The sequence below is a fragment of the Nomascus leucogenys genome, chromosome 6, assembly GCF_006542625.1.
Source record: "Nomascus leucogenys isolate Asia chromosome 6, Asia_NLE_v1, whole genome shotgun sequence".
NCBI lineage: Eukaryota > Metazoa > Chordata > Mammalia > Primates > Hylobatidae > Nomascus > Nomascus leucogenys.
In genome coordinates, this window is record NC_044386.1 from 102,215,635 (window position 1) to 102,240,984 (window position 25,350).

Below are 25,350 nucleotides of genomic sequence, written 5' to 3' on the forward strand. Positions count from 1 at the left end.
TTATGTAATTATCACTCACTTCAATGTATTAAAGTCTCTCAGAAGTTTCACTGATTTCAGTTTCATCTTATATTAACTACAGGGGATTTTTCTTTACATATTTTGATGTAATGGCATTTGGTTCACGAATCCTTTAAACTGTTTTTTGATTATCAACAAAGTACTCATTTTGTATTTTTGCTTGAAATTCTACTTGTACTGATACAAATACTATTACCCACGCTTTCTTTATCTTGCCCTTCAGAATGGGCCATTCATAAATCGCAGACAAATGGCCTCCTGGTAAAGGCCCCCCTCGGTCTGGAGGTAGACCTGGGGCTGGAGGCGACAATAAAGAGAGGAAGCAATTCTAAATACAGTAAGAAAGAGCAGACTGCTGCTTGTGGTTCAGCACAAGCTCAGTATAGACTGCCTGAAACCTTCTATCATAAGAATGCAGATGGCATTGCCAAGCAGGTCTGATTCTAAGCCTGCTTTGAAATCTTATACTTTCTAATGGTCTATAAGCCAATTATTGAAAACATATTGGATGGTGGCTGGGTGTGGTGGCTCATGCCTTTAATCCCAGGACTTTGGGAGGTTAACATAAGAGATCACTTGAGGTTAACAGTTTGAGATCAGCCTGGACAACATAGTGAGACCTTTTCTCAACCAAAAATTTAAAAATTAGCCAGGTGTGGTCATACATGCCTGTAGTGCCAGCTACTTAAGAGGCTGAGGCAGGAGGATCCCTTGAACCCAGGAGGTTGAGGCTGCAGTGAGCCATGATTACACTATTGCATTCAGCCTAGGCGACCATGTCTAATTTAAAAAAGAAAACATATAAGATGGAGAGAAAAGGCTTCCTCTCCATCCCATCCTATGGTGTTGCTAACAGTAGGCTCATGTCTGGGACACCTAGATTTGTTGTTGATGGTGGTAACTGGTTCCTGCTGATCACATTCATTGTTTGGAATTATTCCAAAACTGTCTCATTGAAATTTGGTGGTAAGAGATTCTTGATACTGCTACTCACTGTGCCATCTACCAGAGCTCCTTCTTGTCACTCTTTAAATGCCATTTGCATTATTTTTACTCTATAAACTACTGAGAGAGGCAATATGGTATAGTGGTTATGGTCACAGATTCTGGAGCCAGACAACCTGAGTTGGAATACCAGCACCGCCATTTGCTGTGTGACCTTGGGCAAGTTATTTACCCTCTCTGTGCCTCAGTTCCATCTGTGAAATGAGGATAATAGGAATACCTGTTTCAAGGGGTTGTTATGAGTGTTCAGTGAGGCAATATATGCAAAGGGCTTAGAAAAGAACCTGGTGCCAATTAGGGGTTGGGTAAGTATAAGTTATTATTAAAACCATGTTGAGCACTTACTCTGCCACCAGGCAACATGCTAAGGAACTTGAGATAAATTACCTCATTCATTCTAATGAAAACTCATTTCTACAATTGAGACAATTAAATTTTACAAGGTTAAAGTGACTTGCCCAAGATCACAGTTTTCCTAAGCATTAGAACCAGGGTAAGGACCCAAAACTACACTTTTAAATCCTTCTACTATGAGACCAAGTGATGCTGTATAAACTCAAATTCACTCATCACACAGTTTCATTTTATGGGTTTCACTTGTTTGATTTTGCAATCACTGGACTGACCTAAGATTCACTGACTTTCCCTCCCACACATAAATGCTCAAGTCCAGCTGTTCCATCATATTTTTTCTACGTCTCATTTCCTGCTGGATATCACAGCTTTGCTAAGTAGCAAGAGGTACAGGAAATAAATTGTCCACACAATATTAACTAATCAATAAACATCAGTTTCAGCCCAGAAGCACTGTAATTTATATCAGACCATTTATTTTCACTACAAAGTTCAACCAGAACTACATCAACCTAAATATATACATTCCAAGGTAAAACAAGGAAAAGGATGTCTTAGTGACTCTCACTTTGACAACCTCACCCCAACTTTTCTATTTTTGTTTTGTTTATTTTTTTATTTTTTTGGTGTGTGTTTTTTTAGTTGGTTGGGTTTTTTTTTCTGAACAAAATTTTCTGTCGAGTATTTTTCATGTTACATTTCTAGAACCTGCATTTATTTTCTCCTTCTGCTATTTAGATTCAAACACACACACACACACACACACACACACCATTCCCAAGACATAAAGTAGTTTTTTAAAAAAATAAGAAAAGTTTTTAAATACATGCTAATGCTAATAATTTGAACCCTATAGAAAATTGCAAAAAAATAGGTTTTATTTTTAAGGAATGCATTTTTTAAAATCAGATAATGTTGTGAAAACATTTTGTAAACTGAAAAAAAAAAGTGTTTGTTAATGCCCTCACACACCCATAACTATTTGTCATCACTTAGACCAAAAAGAGTTACCGAGGCAGGGCATGGTGGCTCACGCCTGTAATCCCAGCACTTTGGGAGGCTGATGCAAGTGGATCACCTGAGGTCAGGAGTTCAAGACCAGCCTGACCAACATGGTGAAACTCCATCTCTATTAAAAATACAAAATTAGCCGGGCATGGTGGTGCGTGACTGTAATCCCAGCTATTCAGGAGGCTGAGGCAGGAGAATCACTTGAACCCAGGAGGTGGAGGCTGCAGTGAACTGAGATTACACCATTGCACTCCAGCAATGTGAAGAACAGGGTCTGCACAATTTTTCAAAAGTAGGATAGTAAGGTTTGCTTCAAGCTCATCTGTCATTCTGTAGGAGCAGTGGGGGATTTTGGAAGACGAGAAAAGGAAAAGTCAATGGGTAGCAACACTGATTCTGCAGCTGGAGGACTGTCTATACACTACTTTGCAAACGGGGGTGAGAAAAATGCAGTATGCCAGTAAGCAAAAGTAGAAAAGCAAATGTAGGAAATTAACAGCAAATTTTTTACAAAGGAAAGGAGGAACACAGCAGAGCTTTGCCTTGTTAAGAACAATTGGCTGCAAACTGAAAACTGACTCGCATGCCTTGAGCTGTTAGGCCACATTACTGAAGTCTCTGATTGCTGAATCTGCAAATGAGTCTCTTCAGCCCTTAGCTCCTATACAGAAACATCTGCTCCCAACCTGAGGTATGTTTATTTACTGGCCTAAATTGCCTTTACCTCAAAAGACCATGGTAACAGGCAGACTGACTAATAATGTATGCTTCTGTGCTCGTTGGCAGGGCTAGCTTTGGAACAGCATGCAGGAGATGGGACTATGTCACACAGCATCTAATAACAAATATCTGTCCAGATGTTCTCGAGCATCATAGTGTAACTCTCATTTTCTGCCCTTTATACTGCCTCTAAGAAATCAGGAGGCTGGTGAGGATAAAACAGTCATCTGCCTTCCGACTCTGTAGTGGGGCATCAGACACTGAAAAGCAGAGGCGTTAGCCAAAGGCATGCACCAGCGGCCACCTGGGAATTTTGGCAACCTACAATTGCCCAGATTTACCCCTCAAAATTCTAGGGTGGGGCCTGAGGATTAGAACATGGGACAAGTTCCCCAAGTGCTCCTGATGTGCACCCTGGGTTAGGAACCATGGAGCTGGCTGGGCTCTGCCAAGGGGAAACAAGGGGTAGGTTGGTTGAGGCAGCCTTTGCTCCCCTCTGGCTCCATTTCTGTGCTATCTTTGTTCCCTGTCCCATCACTCTTAGCCTCGGTGCACCTCTCGCCTCATTGTCATCTAGCTGTCCTTGGAAGACACTTTGGGAGGGTGGTTAAGCACATGAACTCTGAGGTCAGAACCATCTTGACCACTCACCAGTTGTGAGACCTTGACCAAGGTGCTTAATTTCACTGAGCCTATTTCTCCATTTGTTAAATGGGGAGGGTATAGTAGTACCTACCTTTCAGGGCTATGTTAAGAATAAATAATGTCATACATGACAAATACATAGCACAGTGTAAGCATACAAACTCTGGGGGCCACTATTATTATTATTTTACCAATAAGTATTTTTACTAATAATCCCAGTGCTCTCAGCTGGTCAGCAGGTGTCAGGTCTCCTGGATGACCCCGGGTGTTGCAGTGCTTGGCTACCAATAAGCTGCTTCTGATTTTAATTCACATTCCTCAAGGACTGCTGCCATAGGGATGCTGGTCTAAGTGGGCTCTTCAATTCTGTGTAGGTCAAGTCAACACACCTTTACTGGAAACACACTGGGTGCCAGGTACTGGGCCAGGTGCATGAGGTTCTTGAGGAGCTCACATACCAATGAGGGGGTCAGTGCAAAAACTAAACCTCCCTCTTGCAGGTTGTGACAATAACATGTTAAAAGGCAACCAAGTAGCAGTTCATGGGAGATAAGAGGAAACTTCACACCAACTCATTCTTGTGGTGTATCTAAAATTTCCTGGGCCCTTTAAGAATAAAGACAAGCCATCACTGTCAAGACTTTCATTAAAAGTTTGGAAAATTGCTTCATATAAGTTCCTGGGACTTGTATCTCTAAACTCCATTCAATCCTAAGATCTATTTTTTTTAAAACAACGAACAAATTACACATACACTTAACAGATTTTCAGAGCTAGAAGAGGTCTTATAAATTGTCCATGCTCACTGTGCAGATGAAAAAGTTGAGGTCCCAGTAAGTGAAGCATCTTGCCTAAGAAGATAGATTGTTAGAGGCCAAACTGAGGTTATTACCCCAGTCTTTGGCTTCCAGTCCAGTTCTATTGCACAATATCATTTATCCCACTGAAATCATAACAGGAAGCAGAATCATCTCCAGCGAAGGCCATGTATTCATTTGTTCAACATTAACTGAGCTCCTATGATGTGTTCAGTACTGCACTAGCACTAGGAATCAAATGGTGAACACCATAGACATGGTGCCTGCTCTTATAAAGCTTACTAGTGGGAGAGGCAAATTAAACAAATAAATGAAATAACCACTTCTTTCCCTAAAGGCTAAGCAAGAACTAAACAGAAAAGAGAAGGGCCTACTTTACATAGAGTGGTCAAAGAAAGCCTCTCTGAGGAGGCTACACTTGTGCTCAAGGTTGAGAAAGAGGTAACTACATTGAAGAGCTGGGAGACACATGTTCTAGGTTCGGGGATGGGTTGGTGCAAAGGCCCATGGGGGGAATGGGCACCTGACATTCTGGAATCTCCCAGAAAGCCAGTGTAACTGGAGATTAGGGAATGAGGAGCAGATGGCAGCACATGATGTAACACAGGGGCCAGATGATACAGGCTTTAAAGGCTTTGGAGAGGGATGTGGATTTTATCATAGATGTAAGGCGATTCATGAAGAGGCCAGGGAGTTCACAGTCTGTCTGCTTCTCCATGTAAAATACAGTCTATGACATTCCTTCACAACACAGTCTACATGCTATTTTTCCATTATCTCTCTTCATGCACAGGGCCAGAAGACAAAAACGTGCAAAAGAGCTAGGCAAGGACTAGAACCCAAGAGTCTATATTTCTAGTCACAGGGTCTTCCTTCCAGGCCACACTTTCCTTTGCTGAATTAAATGGAGGAGGCGGCAACTTTTTTTTTTTTTTTTTTTTTGAGGCGGAGTCTCGCTTTTTCACCCAGGCTGGAGTGCAGTGGCTCAATCTGGGGTCACTGCAAGCTCTGCCTCCCGAGTTCACGCCATTCTCCTGCCTCAGCCTCTCCGAGTAGATGGGACTACAGGCGCCCGCCACCACGCCCGGCTAATTTTTTGTATTTTTAGTAGAGACGGGGTTTCACCGTGGTCTTGATCTCCTGACCTCGTGATCCGCCCGCCTCAGCCTCCCAAAGTGCTGGGATTACAAGCGTGAGCCACCACGCCCGGCCCAAGGGGGCAACTTTTAATTCCATTAAAAGGAAAAGAGTCTTTGGTTTGAATATTCCTTTCTCAGCCACAGTTCTGATAGAAGAGTATGACCAACCAGAATCTCACCCTAGAAAGACGAATGTGGAGGTAGAAAGAGATGATGTGGGAAGACAGGAGAATGAAAACCAATCCATGTTACCATGTTAGCAGACCCTTTATATCCTATACAATCTTCCTTGTTATGGAATAAGTTAAATTTGTAAATGGGTTTTGGGAGTGACAGTCAAAGGAGAAATGAACAGTGGATGAAGGGAAAAAATCTTAAGAATTACCCTGTGAGGCAGCCCCATGATCCACCTAGCCCAGGATTCTATTTGTGTCAAGGAAAGCATTAGAAGAGTGTGTGTTTATCTTCACACTGTCAAAACTTGAGCAAAATTCTGGTGTTCCCAGTTGGCCTTAGGTATCACTGTATCAATAGGCTTGGCTGCCACCATGTAAAAATGGACAAAAAGCTTAGAATAGACAAGCCGATCTTGTTTATTTGCCTCACACATCTGTGCCCTGATGTGGACAAGACCAAAATAAGGAACAAACCTGGAAATACAACTAAGTTTCTAAATGCCAAGTCAAGACTCTTTAAACAGATATGTTTGTTGTTGTTTTTAGAGCGTTCTCTCTTTAATACCTGAGTGGCCTCTAGTTTCCTTTTCCAACATCCAAAGCTGTTTATGTTGGTTGTCAGTTCCGTCTCTCTCCTCCTCCCTCTGAACAGGAAATCTGTGTGTTGCATCTGGATAAATTTCTGATTTTTTTCATAGCAAAGGTTTTGGCTCCAGGCTCTTACACCTTGTGTCTGCCTCACTGCGTGATGGAAATGATATCCTGTGTGCAGCCTTGTGCACTTTCTCCAGTGCAGGGCTGTGCCAACAGCATCTCATTGCCATGTCCTGACTCAGGGTGAGTCCCAGGGAAGATTGGAATGAATTCTTGGCAAGGTGTGGATGTAGGAGCTGCGTGGATTCTGCAGGCTCCAGTGATGCACACTCAGGGGGAGACATGGCTTCATTTCCCACATTTCTTTCACACAAAGCATGATTATAGGGAAGTGCTTCCATATGGCCTAGGGAAAAATCCCAGCCAAAAACAGCTTCAGCTGGTCAGTTTCAGAGCTGTAACAGACATGATGGGGCCATAATTAGAATCAAGATGGTGAAGGACTGTGTTTTCACGCAGGCAGGAATCTTTGCTACCTTTAGCCTTAGCTCAATCACATGCATACGGAACCTGATAATATGCCAGCATCCTGTAGGATGTTCCTGGCTTATACCATGTCACTCATGCCCTGAACTGAAGGATCTGTGCCCTCCAGTTCCCCTTTCTACGTAGAAATTGATTTAAAAAAAAAAAGGACATTTTAGGGGTTCTTAACTTGGAATGTCCTAAACAGGCATCAGGGGTCTGAGAACCCCACAAAAAATCAGAATGGCAAATGTGGGGCTTCTAAATACACATGCATTTTCCTGGAAAGAAAATGCATAACTTTTAATAGATTCTCAAAAGCGTATGTAATCCAAAAGCTGAAAATCAAGAGACAGAGAGAGAGAGAATAATGAACTACCTTGCATTTCAGTACCTCTTCTGCACACTTCTCCAAATAAGACTGCCCTTTGGCACAATTTCATTTGGCATTTACCCTGGTTCAGTTAGAATTATCTCAAGTTCTAATCTTTCTTGGACCCTGACAAACCGAGGTATTTTCTGATGAGATTTCCAAACTTTCTAAGGTCAACACTAACTCTACATACTTCCATTACACCCCGATCTGGCTATTGTCTTTCTCCCTTACTCCGCTCATCCACATGCCTTCCTGGATGAACACTTCTCAGTATAGCCTGTCTCTTCAAACTGTGTTCACTGATCTGAGTCCTAAAACTTTGGTTTGTCCTACAATCACTCTGTTTTCACACTTTCAACGTTTTCCTCCATACCAAGCAGTAGCTCTCTTAAAATCAATCCCCAGACGGACTGATTGTTGACTTTCAAATATGTTTACAAATACCCACATTTACACTTAAAGTATGTAAGAGGTATTGAAAGGGGCAAAGTTCCCTTATCCCCCCTCTCAGGACATGCAACAGGAGGAGTGGCTCGCTTCTTCCGTGCCCAGCAGCTCAAGCCCCTAGGGGAGCATGCAGACGGGCAGGTTATGGGGAGCTTAGGGCTCCAACCCCAAGGCAGCATCTAGAGTTGAGTGTTTACAGCTCCCAAAGTTCCAGCGTGTGTTACAGTGCGCTCTTTCAGCTTAGCTGTCCGCAGGTGGCTTGTGTTAATCAGCTCAGTTAGAACCTCTGCCTTATCTCAAGGACAGAGGGCTTTCTGTATCGCAGGGCTTTCTGTATCCCTTGCCACTCCATCCCCCTTCTGCCTCCCCATCCATCTGCTGAGAGCTACCTCCACCATTCAATAAACCTTTGCACTCATTCTCCAAACCCATGTGTAATCCATTTTTTCCAGTACCATGGGCTTGGAGAATGAGTGCAAGGTTTTATTGAATGGTAGAGGTAGCTCTCAGTAGATGGATGGGAAGGCAAAAGGGGGATGGGGAGGCAGAAGGGGGATGGAGTGGGAAGGTGGTCTTCCCCTGGAGTCGGGTCGCTTAGCAGCTGCGATCTTGTCCATCCACCCTCGGCCAAATTTCCCCCTGCGTGTCTGTGTCGTTCCACTGTCAATGGCCTGTCGGCGTCTGTGTGTTCTTCTGCCAGTGTGTTCCTCTCAACATCCAGTCACTTGTGTGTGTGACTGCTACGGTCTTGGGGTTTTTATAGACGCAGAATGGGGGGCATGGCAGGCCACAGTGGTCTTGGAAAATGCAACATTTGGGTGTGAAAACAGAGTCCCTGTCCTCACCCAGGCCAGTGGGCACAGGCCCAAGGGCAGAGCCCTAGCCAGGGACCCCACCCTTCAATTTCCTGCCCCCCCCTTCCGTATCAGTGTGACATCCTTTAGTATCCCAATGAGTAATATTTTTAACAAAAACGCAGCTAGCATTTACTGAGTACTCTCTAGTTACTATGCTATTTGGAGTTCTCAACATGGGATGATCTTTTAAATCCTGACAACAGCTCTACAAAGGCAGTACTGTTGTTATTCCCAGTTTAAAATTAGAGATCCAAGATACCCATGGAAGTGAAATAACTTAAATAACTCTGCACAGCTCATAAGCAACAGACCCAGGACTTAACCCTGGAAGGCAGCTCCAGACCCCAATTTCTTAACCACTTCCCAATATTTCCTTTCATAATTAATTATGGGAGATGTTTCTTAACATTTCTCATCCTTAGTTTCCTCATCTGTAAAATAGGCAGGACATTATCCAAATTATAATGTAAGAATGCTGGTAGAATTAAATGATAAGTCTGAAGAGAACTTTGGGAATTATAAAGCATTTGATCAATATTAGTAATAGCAGAATGGATAGAATGCTAACTACTTGGTTTCCTGCCTCCTTGGAAGCCAGGGTGTTACACACCATAATTCTCGTCAATGGAGCAAAATTCCCTGGGGAGAATATCCTTTCCTGGATAAAGAACACAGTATTTAAAAAAATGCTTTTCACACTATGTTCTTCCTTATTATCTGGGATGTGGATGTAACATCTCAATGTCCAATAATGACTCTGCAGCCACTTAGGCAAAAGCCACCCTCTAAGGATGTGAGGAAGAGAGAAAGGTGCCTGGTTCCTGAAAGACACAGTAAAACAGCATCCCCAGCCTTAGCTGCCTACTCCAGGCTTTTTGTTAGAAAAGATTTATAAACTCCAATGTTTCTAAGTTGTTTTCTGTGATTTCCAGTAGAATACATTCCTTATTGGTATACCACCATTCAAAGCCACCTCCTTCATGAAGTCCAAAAATTGGAACCTCCATGAATTCATGGTTTCCAATATCTGCTAGGCCCTTACAGCTACTCCTCTATCTTTGTACTGTTGTTGATGGTTCCTCCTTCTTTCCTTCATGGTAACAGGCTCAAGTCTCTGAGCCCTCACTCCTAGTGGCCAACTCTATCTCCTAATGAAGAGCCAAATAAAGACAATAGGCTGGAACACCTCACAGTGTTCTCCAACTAACCCTGTAGAGCTATCCAGTTGTTGACAGGGTGTTGGTCTGTTCCCCTCCTCTTGTCCTGAGCAAATCCTTCCCTCTATACATTCTCTTCACTTATCAATCCATTGCAATCAAGCTTTGATTTCAGCCTGAAGTTCATCAAAATCACTCTTGTTCACATCACAAATGACCTTCAAATTGCCAAAGACAAACTTTTGGGCCCTTATTCCAGTTGAACTCATAAAAGCATTCAACATTGCTGGCCACCCCCATCTCATTTTTGAAATTACTTATTCCTTTGGGGTCCATGGTACTGCTCTTGCTAAGTTCTGCATTTACCTACTTACTCTATTCATTCCTTCTCAGCTGGATTCCCTTAAACTTCTTCCCGGGCTAAATGCTTTGACTTCAGCTTTTCCTCACGATGCCATTATTGGCTTCCTCTTATATTCTACACACTCTCTTTGGATGAACTCACCTACATTTATAACTGAATACCACCAACAAGGGGTTTTGCTATCAGCCATGATAAACTAGCCATGTTTCAGATAAACCCTCCAATCACAAACAAAACATAATCAACATCTGTTTGCAGGCATCAGAAAGATACTTAGGCATTGGATACTTATGGGGTGAAAATTTTGGAGAGAATAAAATTCAGGGAGGTGGAGTCTCACCTTTGATATGGGTCTCCTCTTCATGAATTCCTTACCCAAATGAATAGCAAACATGTCCACCCAGCTGCACAAGATGGAAAATTTGGGCCATTCTAGCTGCTTCTTTTCTCTTATAGCTGTCATTCAAGGAATTACCAAACTCTGTTCATTCTACGTGCTAAAGATCCTCCACCTGTTCCTTCCTCTATGTTTCCTGCCACGCTACCCTAGATCAAAGCCTCATGATTTTAAACACTCTTGAATAGTTTGAAAGACACTTCCTATTTGGACTCCCTGCTTCCAAGCTCATCTGACAGGTAATCCAGCCTCCATACACCACCAGAATTATTTTACTAAAACACTAACCTAACCATATCACTCCACTGCCTAAATTGCTTTGATGGCTCCACTTAATCTGAAAAATAAAACACAATAATGAAGTCTTTGACTCCAAATGCCATTCTGTCTTATCTTCTATCCTATTCAATGTACAGTCAGGCCTGAACAACATATTAGGAGTTCCTCAAAAAACCCAGGCTCTTCTCCAGTGTCACACCATGAACTTTGTGTTTCCTCTGCCTGAAAAACCCTCCACCCCTCCTGTAATGCTTTCTGCATTTGGGAAAATAAGTAAGATGCCGACTTTACAAGTTACATCAAACTAAATTCAAATGAATAAAAGATTTAAAATCAAATCTTTGGCTGAACTCACCTACATTTATAACTGAATACCACCAACAAAGGGGTATTCAGAAAGAATTATTATAAAGAGAAACAAAACCATAAAAGTACTGCCAGAAAACATACATGAATAATTTTTGTTTCCTTTAAAGGAGCGGTTAACAAACCTAAGGGCCAAATTCAGCCTTCAGGCTATATTTGTAAATAAAGTTTCACTGGAATGTAGCCATGCTGATCTATTTACAGGTGTCTGTGTGTGCTTTTACACTGCAACAGCTGTGTTGAGTAGTTGAGACTATATGGCCAGCAAAGCCTAAAATATTTACTATCTATCCCTTTACAGAAAAAGTTTACTGATTCCCCAAACTAAAGGATGTTTTAAAGGACAGATATTTTTAAAATGAAAAGACGGAAATTTCCAAATACATAATACTTAGAAACTTAGAAACTCTAATTATACAAAATTGAAAGTCAATTAACAAACTGGAACCATATTTAAAATAGGTATGACAGAAAAAATGTCAGTGCTGGTGATATATTAAAAGCTCTCAACAATGAGGAAAAGATCTACATCCAAATAGGAAAATTGATAAATGGCTTCAATAGCTAACTGAGAAATTAAAAAGTATAAATGGTCAATAGATACATGACAATATTTTCTACCTTGTTAGCAGTCAAAGGAAGACAAATAAATTATTATTTCATGATTTACCTGAAAAACTGGCAAATATATATTTTTTAAAACAGTAATACCCTGCATTGGCAAAGGTTCAAAGAAACAGGTCCTCTTCGAAGATATAATGGGAACAAAAGTTTGATACATACTTTTTGGAAGAAATTTCACTTTTAGAAAATTGGTACAAAAGCTACTTCCAACTAAAAAAGCTTAACATTCAGAAAATGTTATTCTAGCAATAGACGGTCTAAAATACATCTTGTATGACGGTAATAAAGTATTGGGTTTAAAACCTACTTTTTTCAGGAGAAACGTGTGACTTCGATTGTCCCCGTACAAGCCTGCAGGTGGAGCCATCGCCGGCACAGACTCCACAGTTGTCCTCCTTGGCATTGCTTCCCAGTTGCCGATCGCAGCCCACTGCCTGCCAACAGAAGCATGGCGGTCAGTGGTGCCCAAAGCCAGGGGAGGGGGAGCTCCCTTCATTTCAGGAAGCTTAGTTGTGATGTAATCCTCAAATTTACAGTTTGGCTCTCTTTTATGAGAACATAGTTTTATAAATCTAAATAATATAATGTCTTACAGGATAGTATCATTTATATGATTCTAATACAAGGCTGAAAATATTAATATTAAGATTTGAAGCTGTCCCTCCCTACCCCTCTCTTTTCTATTTATATTTTTATTCAGATTTCTGTCTTTTTTTTTTTTTTTCGAGACAAGATCTCACTCTGTTGCCCAGGTTGGAGTGCAATAGTGGGATTGTGGCTCACTGCAGCCTCAACCTCCCGGGCTCAAGTGATCCTCCCACCTCAGCCTCCCAAGTAGCTGGGATCACTTGAGCCTGGGAGGTTGAGTCACAGGCCTGTGCCCCAACACCCAGCTTTTTAAAATTTGATGTAAAGACAGGGTCTCCCTATGTTGCCCAGGCTGGTCTTGAATTCCTGGGCTCAAGTGATCCTCCTGCCTTGGCCTTCCAAAGTGCTGGGATTACAGACATGTACCACACTGTCCAGTGCAGGTATTTTTATGTATATAAAATAAACAGAATATTCCAGATGTTTCCTCTCTCCCCAGCCCTACACTTGTCCTATTCTCTCATTTCCTCCCCAAAACAACCACTGTCCTAAATTTGACGTATAACCTTCTGGTTCATAGTTTTACTTTAAATATCTTTTTTTTCTGTTTTTACTTCTATCTCTAAATATCTACATCCCTATATCAATATCTGTCTATAGTCTTTATCTATATCTTTATATCTCCTTGTCTTTATCATTAGCTGTACCTATGCCTATGTATCTCCACCTCTGTCATTAAATCTATATATTTATAAACAATTTTTTCAATATAAAAAAGAATTAAAAGGAGAGATGTCTCATATAAAATATGTGTTTATACTGCTATCCTTCCTTCTCTTGTCATTTTTCATGTGTACATATGTGTGTGTATTTGCTAGATTATAAGCTTCCTTATATGAGAAAAAAGGTCATGTCATATTTTTTTATTTCTCAAGCATATATTTTACATAATGTGTAAACGACAATAATATCAACTGATTTGATGGTTTATCTCTTCCTTCCTTCCCATATTCATCTAACTTTATTTATAAACTTGGTGTTTAAGTGCAGGGACTTTGGAGGAAGAAAACACCCATGTATAAACCTGGATCCACTCACCACCCTTTTGAGCTGCAGGATGTTGAAAAATTCAAACTCTCAGAGACTCGTTTTCCTCAACAGTAAAATAGAGATAATAATACCAATATATACTTCACATAGGGCCTAGTGATGATTCAGTGAGAAAATACATGTAAAATTCTTAGTATAAAGATTCAAACACTATAAAGGATTCAATAAAAGATGGCCAATGTTATTATTTCTCTCTGTTTTTCATCTTATTTTGACTCCTGGGTAGCCCTCATGCTTCAGCTTGGAGAGTTGTTGAATCAGACTCTATATCCAAGCTGTTGAAGAAGAAATGAAACTAGAGGAAGTTGAGACAATTATTTATACACTATTCTTTCCAACATTTTGGTGTTGAAGGGAAAGAGAAAGATCAAGTGAAAATTTCAGGGAGAGGTAGTAAGTTTCAAGGAAGTTTAGAGAATAGCTTATGATTAGAGATATTTTCAAATTCACAAAGAGCTATCATGAGGAAAGGGTCTACTCTTGTTCTGTGTATTTCCAAATGTTGAAAGCTACAGGTTTAAGCATAATTTGGTTCAATATGAGAAAGTTTGAAAAGTCACAGTTATCTCAGTATTCAATCATAGTGTAGGAGATCTCTTGGTGGAAAAATTGTAGGAGGGATTAAATTATTGGATGAGTAGCTTAATCCAATGACTTTTGAGATCCTTTAATCCTGATTATATGATTTTATAAAGATAGTAATACAATATTAATAATTGCTGATTTTTATTGAATGCTTAGCATGTACCTGGCATTATGCCTTGAATATTGTACACATTATTTCATTTAATCTTCAGAGCAATTTTATGACGTAGGTGATACCTTTAACTCTATTTTATAAATAAGGAATCTAAACATTACTGAGTAAATGATTTGCCAATATTACACAGCTAGTATATAGCTGTGTAATGGCTTTAAAACCCAAGTTATCTGACTCAGAATCTTAACACTACATTACAACTTCCTCTACCTTAAGTATCAGCAGATAGAAAACAACAACAAAAGCCCAGTTACGCAGGCCATTAAATTAATATTTACAAGTACATGTGGAACAACTTAAGAGTGATTGATTTTGGAAACACACTTGCATGGTCGAGATTCAACCAATGAGTAACTTGTGTTCATGCAACTTTCTCCAAGGGGACTAATACCACTATTAAATTATAGAAACACTGCTCCTGGGCCAAACTCTGTCCTCACACATTCATGTCCCTGAGCACTCTGCATTTCATGAGAATGAGAATCACTCTCTATCTGGTCATCCAGTAAGGGCGTGGGCTTAGGAGCTAGGAGGGGCTTGTTTTGAAGAGTGTTTAAGGCCTTGCAAGATCTCGGGCAATTGAATACCTCCCTGAGCACTGGTAGTTGCTTCATAATTTTTTTTAAGTCACAATTCATCCAAATGTTATAGCAAAATAAAGCATGTGAAAACATCACAGAAAAATATTTGAAAAGAAAGTCTTGCCTTGTGATTCATAAGGAACAAGCCAGAAATGCCTTTGAAATTGAGGGGCTACTGAATTTTGGCTTTCATATCCCATCATAATCAACAATAAGCAACTATTTTTTTTTTTTTTTTTTTTTGAGACAGAGTCTAGCTCTGTCGCCCAGGCTGGAGTGCAGTGGCGCAATCTCAGCTCATTGCAAGCTCTGCCTCCTGGGTTCACACCATTTTCCTGCCTCAGCCTCCCGAGTAGCTGGGACTACAGGCGCCCGCCACCACGCCCGGCTAATTTTTTGTATTTTTAGTAGAGACAGGGTTTCACTGTGTTAGCCAGGATGGTCTTGATCTCCTGACCTCGTGATCTGCCCGCCTTGGCCTCCCAAAGTGCTGGGATTACAAGCGTGAGCCACCGCGCCCGGCCCAACAATAAGCAACTTCTAAAAAATTGCCTGAAGTGTTTCCAACTTCTATGACATCATCTGAAGTCATGATCTCTAATTATAGTGATTAACTACTAATTGACAGATATATCAATAAAATTTATTAACATCTATTAAATAACAATTTTCTATACTGCCAGACACTACAGAGTATAAATTAATAACATAAGATTCTTACCTTATGGTGTAGTTAATGAAACAAATTACACAAGATAGTGGATGACATAAACAAATATTTAAAATATATGAGTAGTGCTTTTTGGAATAAATATTCATCTGTAAATCATCACTTCAGCTAAAAATTATTTCACTCTTCCTGCATATGATTTCCTAATCAGCTAAAAGATGATAATACTTAAATAAGTGGCACTAATTCAAATGAAGCAAAATATGAATTTTTCAGAGCAGTCAAATTTAATCATTCAAGAACAAAACAATTTTTTTTAAATCAACTATTTGAAATCTCTGCAAATTGGAATCTAACTTGGGGGAAAAAATCTGACATTTCTGCCTTAAAAATCACAGTATATGGAGCTGTGGTAGTCGGTCGGGATACTCAAAAACATTTTGCTTCTTTCAGCCCACAGAAGGTCTGCGCTTCTCCACCCCCTTTGAAGTTAGGTGTGGTCATTAACTAACTTTGGCCAATAAAATATAAGTCTAAGTGATTGATCTGTGTCACTTCTATAAGAAGATTTAAGGGTCAGCGTCTGAGTCTCATGTTCCCCTTGCACTATTCCAGTTATTATGTAAAAACTGTGTCCAGATAAAGCCTACCTCAGCTTGAGTCTCCGAGACGTTCTAAGAGCTGAGGTTCCTGTCAACCACTTTTGGGCAAGTGGCATCAGCAAGAAGTAACCTTTAATTGTTTTAAGCTACTGAGCATTGGAGGTTGTTGGTTACTGTAGGAAAACCCAGCCTATACTATACAGGACTATAATTTAACCATTAATGGATAAAGCACGGTTATTAACAGGAAGACGATTTTTAAAATTAGAAGTTTCACATTAAAATCCAGTTTTCCAGCTTCTTTTGACAAAAACAAAAACAAAACAAAACTTCCGACATGTTTATACATAGTTGCTCCCTTCACAATAAGCATGTATCCTCCAGTTCACCACTACAGTCACCAGCCAATGTGACTACATCTGGGCAGTTTTTCTCTGGGGCGGTATGTAGACATTTGAGTTTTAATCCCTGTACTGAGCCATCTAAGCATGAATCATCTGTTGAACTGACTGTTCTTTACCAAATTATATCTCATTTTCAGTTACAAACTTCAGCTACACTTGTACCAATACAAAAAGTATCATCAGTATAGCCCAATAATTAAGAAATTGGATTCTGGAATTAGGTTGCCTGGGTTCAAATTCCAGCTCTACCACTTCCTAGCTATGTGCAACAGACTGAATGTGTCTGCACCCAAAATTCATATGCAGAGACATAACCCTCAAGTTGACGGTACTAGGAGGTGAAACATTTGGGGGGTGATTAGGTCATGAGGGTGGAGCCCTCATGAATAGGACTAGTACCCTTAGAAAAGATACCCTGGATACCTCCCTCATCCCTTCTGCCATGTGAGGACACAGCCTCTATGAACCAGGAGGCAGGAAGCAGACCCTCACCAGACACTGAATCTGCCAGCACTTTGATTTTGGACTTCCTTGCCTCTAGAACTGTAAAAAATAAATTTCTGTTGTTAATATGCCACTCAATCTATGGTAGCTAGTGACAGCTGCCCAAACTGACTAAGATACTATACAGCTTGGGCAATTTACTTAGCCTCTTCAATTTCCAGTTTCCTTATCAACAAAGTGGGGAATAAATACTGTACCTACTTGATAGGATTATGATGAGCTAACAGTAAAGGGCTTCCACAATGCCTGATACCTGGGCTAAGCACCCAGTGTTAGTTGCTATTATTTTTATTTTTATTCTAAATTTCAAGTGGTTTCTTCATCTGCACAGCTATCAGGGAATTCAGTAAACATGAATGACAAATCAAACTTGGTCTGCAGAGCTGGTAACAACCAGGTCGTGCCTCTAATAAAAATCAGACCTCCAAAGCACAAGCAAATTTCATTCAGTGAGCACCACTGTCTCAGGCTGTCTGCTGTGCTCAGGTTAATGGAAAGTTGTTCCCAAGAGCATTGTGACATGTTCATTTAAATGAGAAAACTATACAGACATTTATAAGACTTATGTGTAGTCTATGCCAAGTAGTCATTATGGCTCACATCAGTGATCCTGGGGCAAGCAGAAAGAATCACCAGGAAGCAGGAAGTAGGCCCTCACCTGACACTGAATCTGCCTAACTGATGCCCATGGCCATGTGGCATAAGAAAGGAAATTTATGTGAACATTAACCTGTTGAAGGAAAGATACTGAATTCTACCAAGAAGTGTCTAAGTCACTTCTGAGGAAGAACATATTATTATTTAATTCAAATCGCCTAGCCAAAAGAGCATCCAGTTTTCAGCAACCAGGGTATCACTCCTCATCACCCAAAGAACTGGCTTACTCATTAGAATCACAAAAACGTGATTAGAAGCACTCATTTAAAATGCACTAATTCATACTGAAACCACCTTTATCCTGCAAGCCCCTTTAAACCCTGGAAACTCCTGGAGCCAACTAAGCAACTGGACTTAGACCATTAATAAGAACAGGGGGTGGTGAGTAGTGAGCAGAAGGGTAAACGTGGGAAGGGGAGCTCATGTTGACTGCAGGCCTCTTGGGTGTCAGCTATTGTGCTGGCCACTTAGAATGTTGGTTTGTGGAAGAATGAATTTAAAACAGGACCTACAAGGAGGATAATATCTCCTTTTTACCTGATGAAAAGGCCAAGCTTCAAAGATGGTAAGGGACTTGCCAAGTGGTCTTCAGTTAATTAGTTGCAGAAACCGAATCTGGATGCAGTTCTCTCTAAATCTGAAGTCTACAGAGTCCTGATCACAGCTATCCATCACAGGAAGCCACCAAGCATGGTCCATGACCTTGACCCAAAGGCAAAGTGACCTTAGCTTCACACACCAACTGTGCCAAAGGCAATGGTTTTCTACTCCCTCTAGTTGCATAAGGCACTGTTCTCTAACCATATTTTGTCATCTCCATTTTCCTCAGAGCATCTTCAAATTTCTCATTCCTCCTCAAAATCCTGCCCCTTCATTCTGATTAGATGCCTTTGCTTTATATTTCACTCGATTGAGGCCATCAAACAATATCTCACCTTCCTGTCCATTCCCATACCAAACTGATCAGTGGCCCATATTTCCCCCTTCCTACCTGCCTCAAGGGAAAAGGTGTCCCTCCTCCTTGTCTACGAGCAATCTGTCTCCTTTTTTCTGTTATCAGCTCCTTTGAAGAGCCCAGGAACTTCACTGCATTCGTTGTATATTTCTACCTCTCAGTCAATACTCTACTCACCCACCTGCCTGGCAACATATATCCTTGCTCATTCATAGATTTACCATGAAGTTATTGAAGCTTAAGTTAAGAGTAGTTAAGAGTCAACCACTCTCTCCTTTTCCCTCTGTCTTGCCCACCTGCTGTTCCCAGTCTGGGCTCCCACAAATGCTTAGAGTTGCGGGGAATTGAAGTATTTGAGGTGAGGAGGGGAAGCTGGGCTGCAACTGGGAAGGATTTCTACATAAGAATCTACCATAAATTAGCCAGTGGTCCCAGCTACTCGAGAGGTTGAGATGGGAGGATCACTTGAGCCCAGGAGGTCAAGGCTGCAATGAGCCATGATAGCACCACTGCACTCCAGCCTGGGCGAGAGAGACTTTGTCTCAAAAATTAATAAATAAAGATGGCCCTTCTAATTATATATGTTTCAGGTACCCTAAAAACTGCATCTGCTCCAGTGCTTTTCCAAGTATCTCTGATCTTGAAGACATTCTTCCTGGACCTGACATCCCCTCTGGCTGTAGTTGAATCTTTCCCTCTATTCTTCTGATTCATACTTTTTGAAAGGTGGGTTTATGCTCATCATCCCTACTCATTTCAGCCTATTCATTCCTTACCATGTGCAGTGGGTTGAATTGTGCACTCCCCCCAAAAAAAGACATGGCACCCAGATCCTGTGAATGTGACCACATGTGGAAAAATATCTTTGCAAATGTAATTAAGATGGATTAAAGACTTAAATGTTAGACCTAAAACCATTAAAATCCTACAAGAAAGCCTAGGCAATACCATTCAGGACATAGGCGTGGGCAAGGACTTCATGTCTAAAACACCAAAAGCAATGGCAACAAAAGCCAAAATTGACAAATGGGATCTAATTAAACTAAAGAGCTTCTGCACAGCAAAAGAAACTACCATCAGAGTGAACAGGCAACCTAAAGAATGGGAGAAAATTTTTGCAACCTACTCATCTGACAGAGGGCTAATATCCAGAATCTACAATGAACTCAAACAAATTTACAAGAAAAAAACAAACAACCCCATCAAAAAGTGGGCAAAGGACATGAGCAGACACTTCTCAAAAGAAGACATTTATGCAGCCAAAAAACACATGAAGAAATGCTCATCATCACTGGCCATCAGAGAAATGCAAATCAAAACCACAGTGAGATACCATCTCACACCAGTTAGAATGGCCATCATTAAAAAAGCAGGAAACAACAGGTGCTGGAGAGGATGTGGAGAAATAGGAACACTTTTACACTGTTGGTGGGACTGTAAACTAGTTCAACCATTGTGGAAGTCAGTGTGGCGATTCCTCAGGGATCTAGAACTAGAAATACCATTTGACCCAGCCATCCCATTACTGGGTATATACCCAAAGGTCTATAAATCATGCTGCTATAAAGACACATGCACACGTATGTTTATTGCGGCACTATTCACAATAGCAAAGAGTTGGAACCAACCCAAATGTCCAACAACGATAGACTGGATTAAGAAAATGTGGCACATATACACCATGGAATACTATGCAGCCATAAAAAATGATGAGTTCGTGTCCTTTGTAGGGACATGGATGAAACTGGAAAACATCATTCTCAGTAAACTATCACAAGGACAAAAAACCAAACACCGCATGTTCTCACTCATAGGTGGGAATTGAACAATGAGAACTCATGGACACAGGAAGGGGAACATCACATTCCGGGGACTGTTGTGGGGTGGGGGGAGGGGGGAGGGACAGCATTAGGAGATATACCTAATGCTAAATGACGAGTTAATGGGTGCAGGAAATCAACATGGCACATGGATACATATGTAACAAACCTGCACATTGTGCACATGTACCCTAAAACCTAAAGTATAATAAAAAAAAAAAGAATGTTGAGATGAAATAATATGAAGGTGTCCTTATGAAAGGAGGGGAAAACATAGAGATAGACAAGAGGAGGTAAGGTGCAGATGAAGGCAGAGAGTAGAGTGATGCTTCCACAAGCAAGGAACACCAAAAATCATTGGCACAAAAATCTGTCCCCTTTGTTTCTGCCTATAAACTCTTTTGATTAGCCCAAACTTTACTTCATTAGTTGCATATTTCTACGTCTAAATCAATACTCCACCCACCCACCCACTTGGCAACATATATTCTTGTTCATTCGTGGATTTACCAGAAAGTTAATGAAGCTTAAGTTTTAAAGTCACCCACCCTCCTCTTTTCCCTCCATCCTGCCCACCTGCTGCTCCCAGTCTGGGCTCCTGCAAATGGGCTCTTTCTAAAGACAAGCCCAAATTCCAGCACCAGAAGCTGGAAGAGAGGCAAGGAATGGATTCTCCCTCAGAGCCTCCAGCCAAGAACCAACCCTGCTGATACCCTCATTTTAAACTTCTGGCTTCTAGAAGTGTGAGAGAATAAACTTCTGTTGTTTTAAGCCACCAAATTTGTGGTAATTTGTCACAGCTGCCACAGGAAACTAATGCATCCTGCATCCCCTGCCAGCGCCTAGTCCAACACCAGCATTGAGGCTGTGCCAGCTGTTGCCAGTGATCTTTAGTCAAAATGAAGTGGGTGGATTTCAGTTCTTACTGCTCTTGACTTCTCTGAAGTATGTGCCACTGCTAACCTGCCTTCTTAAATGCTCACCCACCCTTATCTTCTGTTTCTCATGGTCTCGCCACTATGTAGAAAGCTATTCTGTTCAGTCCCCATCAGGGGCACCTCTCCCTGTGCTTGTTCCTTCAATTATGGGCACCAGGACTCTGTACTTGAGAGTACAACCTGTCCTTCTTACTCAGTCCCCAATGACATTAGATCATTAGATTTAACCATGTGACAGCCCCAGATCTATATTTCTAGTCTAGATTTCTCTCCTAAGCTCTAAATTCATATATCAACTTAGATATTCACAGGCACACCCAACTCATTACCTTTGCCCCATGCCCCTGGTTCTCACCCAATATTTTGTCTTGATGAATGGTCTCATTATCTACCTACTTAATCATGATATCAGAAATCTAAATATCATTCTCTCACTCCCCACATCCAACCAAATATTCAGCTGTAAAAGATCTGTGTCCTCTCCACCCCAAATCAACAGAATATACATTCTTCTCAGCACCATATCGCACTTATTCCAAAACTGACCACATAGTTGGAAGTAAAGCACTCCTCAGCAAATGTAAAAGAATAGAAATTATAACAAACTGTCTCTCAGACCACAGTGCAATCAAACTAGAACTCAAGATTAAGAAACTCACTCAAAACCGCTCAACTACATGGAAATTGAACAACCTGCTCCTGAATGACTACTGGGTACATGACGAAATGCAGGCAGAAATAAAGATGTTCTTTGAAACCAATGAGAACAAAGACACAACATACCAGAATCTCCGGGACACATTTAAAGCAGTGTGTAGAGGGAAATTTATAGCACTAAATGCCCACAAGAGAAAGCAGGAAAGATCTAAAATTGACACCCCAACATCACAATTAAAAGAACTAGAGAAGCAAGAGCAAACACATTCAAAAGCTAGCAGAAGGCAAGAAATAACTAAAATCAGAGCAGAACTGAAGGAGAGAGAGACACAAAAAACCCTTCAAAAAATCAATGAATCCAGGAGCTGGTTTTTTGAAAAGATCAACAAAATTGATAGACTGCTAGCAAGACTAATAAAGAAGAAAAGAGAGAAGAATCAAATAGACGCAATAAAAAATGACAAAGGGGATATCACTACAGATCCCACAGAAATACAAACTACCATCAGAGAATACTATAAACACCTCTACGCAAATAAACTAGAAAATCCAGAAGAAATGGATAAATTCCTGGACACATACACCCTCCCAAGACTAAACCAGAAAAAAGTTGAATCCCTGAATAGACCAATAACAGGCTCTGAAATTGAGGCAATAATTAATAGTCTACCAACTAAAAAAAGTCCAGGACCAGACGGATTCACAGCTGAATTCTACCAGAGGTACAAGGAGGAGCTGGTATCATTCCTTCTGAAACTATTCCAATCAACAGAAAAAGAGGGAATCCTCCCTAATTCATTTTATGAGGCCAGCTTCATCCTGATACCAAAGCCGGGCACAGACACAACCAAAAAAGAGAATTTTAGACCAATATCCCTGATGAACATTGATGCAAAAATTCTCAATAAAATACTGGCAAACCGAATCCAGGAGCACATCAAAAAGCTTATCCACCATGATCAAGTGGGCTTCATCCCTGGGATGCAAGGCTGGTTCAACATATGCAAAACAATAAACGTAATCCAGCATATAAACAGAACCAAAGACAAAAACCACATGATTATCTCAATAGATGCAGAAAAGGCCTTTGACAAAATTCAACAACCCTTCATGCTAAAAACTCTCAATAGATTAGGTATTGATGAAACGTATCTCAAAATAATAAGAGCTATCTATGACAAACCCACAGCCAATATCATACTGAATGGGCAAAAACTGGAAGCATTCCCTTTGAAAACTGGCACAAGACAGGGATGCCCTCTCTCACCACTCCTATTCAACATAGTGTTGGAAGTTCTGGCCAGGGCAATCAGGCAGGAGAAAGAAATAAAGGGTGCTCAATTAGGAGAAGAGGAAGTCAAATTGTCCCTGTTTGCAGATGACATGATTGTATATTTAGAAAACCCCATCATCTCAGCCCAAAATCTCCTTAAGCTGATAAGCAACTTCAGCGAAGTCTCAGGATACAAAATCAGTGTGCAAAAATCACAAGCATTCTTATACACCAATAACAGACTAACAGAGAGCCAAATCATGAGTGAACTCCCATTCACAATTGCTTCAAAGAGAATAAAATACCTAGGAATCCAACTTACAAGGGAGGTGAAGGACCTCTTCAAGAAGAACTACAAACTACTGCTCAATGAAATAAAAGAGGACACAACAAATGCAAGAACATTCCATGCTCATGGGTAGGAAGAATCAATATCATGAAAATGGCCATACTGCCCAAGGTAATTTATAGATTCAATGCCATCCCCATCAAGCTACCAATGACTTTCTTCACAGAATTGGAAAAACTACTTTAAAGTTCATATGGAAACAAAAAAGAGCCTGCATTGCCAAGACAATCCTAACCCAAAAGAACAAAGCTGGAGGCATCATGCTACCTGACTTCGAACTATACTACAAGGCTACAGTAACCAAAGCAGCATGGTACTGGTACCAAAACACAGATATAGACCAATGGAACAGAACAGAGCCCTCAGAAATAATGCTGCATATCTACAACCATCTGATTTTTTACAAACCTGACAAAAACAAGAAATGGGGAAAGGATTCCCTATTTAATAAATGGTGCTGGGAAAACTGGCTAGCCATATGTAGAAAGCTGAAACTGGATCCCTTCCTTACACCTTAGACAAAAATTAATTCAAGATGGATTAAAGACTTAAATGTTAGACCTAAAACCATAAAAACCGTAGAAGAAAACCTAGGCAATACCATTCAGGACATAGGCATGGGCAAGGACTTCATGTCTAAAACACCAAAAGCAATGGCAACAAAAGCCAAAATTGACAAACGGGATCTAATTAAACTAAAGAGCTTCTGTACGGCAAAAGAAACTACCATCAGAGTCAACAGGCAACCTACAAAATGGGAGAAAGTTTTTGCAACCTACTCATCTGACAAAGGGCTAATATCCAGAATCTACAATGAACTCAAATAAATTTACAAGAAAAAAACAACCCCATCAAAAAGTGGGCAAAGGACATGAACAGACACTTCTCAAAAGAAGACATTTATGCAGCCAAAAAACACATGAAAAAATGCTCATCATCACTGGCCATCAGAGAAATGCAAATCAAAACCACAATGAGATACCATCTCACACCAGTTAGAATGGCCATCGAAGTCAGGAAACAACAGGTGCTGGAGAGGATGTGGAGAAATAGGAACACTTTTACACTGTTGGTGGGACTGTAAACTAGTTCAACCATTGTGGAAGTCAGTGTGGCGATTCCTCAAGGATCTAGAACTAGAAATACTATTTGACCCAGCCATCCCATTACTGGGTATATACCCAAAGGATTATAAATCATGCTGCTATAAAGACACATGCACACGTATATTTACTGCCACACTATTCACAATAGCAAAGACTTGGAACCAACCCAAATGTCCAACAATGATAGACTGGATTAAGAAAATGTGGCACATATACACCATGGAATACTATGCAGCCATAAAAAAGCATGAGCTCATGTCCTTTGTAGGGACATGGATGAAGCTGGAAACCATCATTCTCAGCAAAGTATTGCAAGGACAAAAAACCAAACACTGCATGTTCTCACTCATAGGTGGGAATTGAACAATGAGAACACTTGGACACAGGAAGGGGAACATCATACACCAGGGCCTGTTGTGGGGTTGGGGGAGGGGGGAGGGATAGCATTAGGAGATATACCTAATGTTAAATGACGAGTTAATGGGTGCAGCATACCAACAT

General features: G+C 40.7%; 1 protein-coding gene across 2 annotated transcripts in view; it reads right to left on the reverse strand.

Annotated features, from left to right (window-relative positions):
• Positions 1-25,350, reverse strand: part of ADAMTSL3 (ADAMTS like 3) — a 388,402-nt gene that overhangs the window by 190,268 nt on the left and 172,784 nt on the right. For both annotated transcript variants that reach the window (XM_030814922.1, XM_030814923.1), the window contains exon 7: positions 12,183-12,309. In XM_030814922.1, coding sequence (XP_030670782.1) covers positions 12,183-12,309 — 127 coding nt within the window. The remainder of the gene's footprint in view (positions 1-12,182; positions 12,310-25,350) is intronic.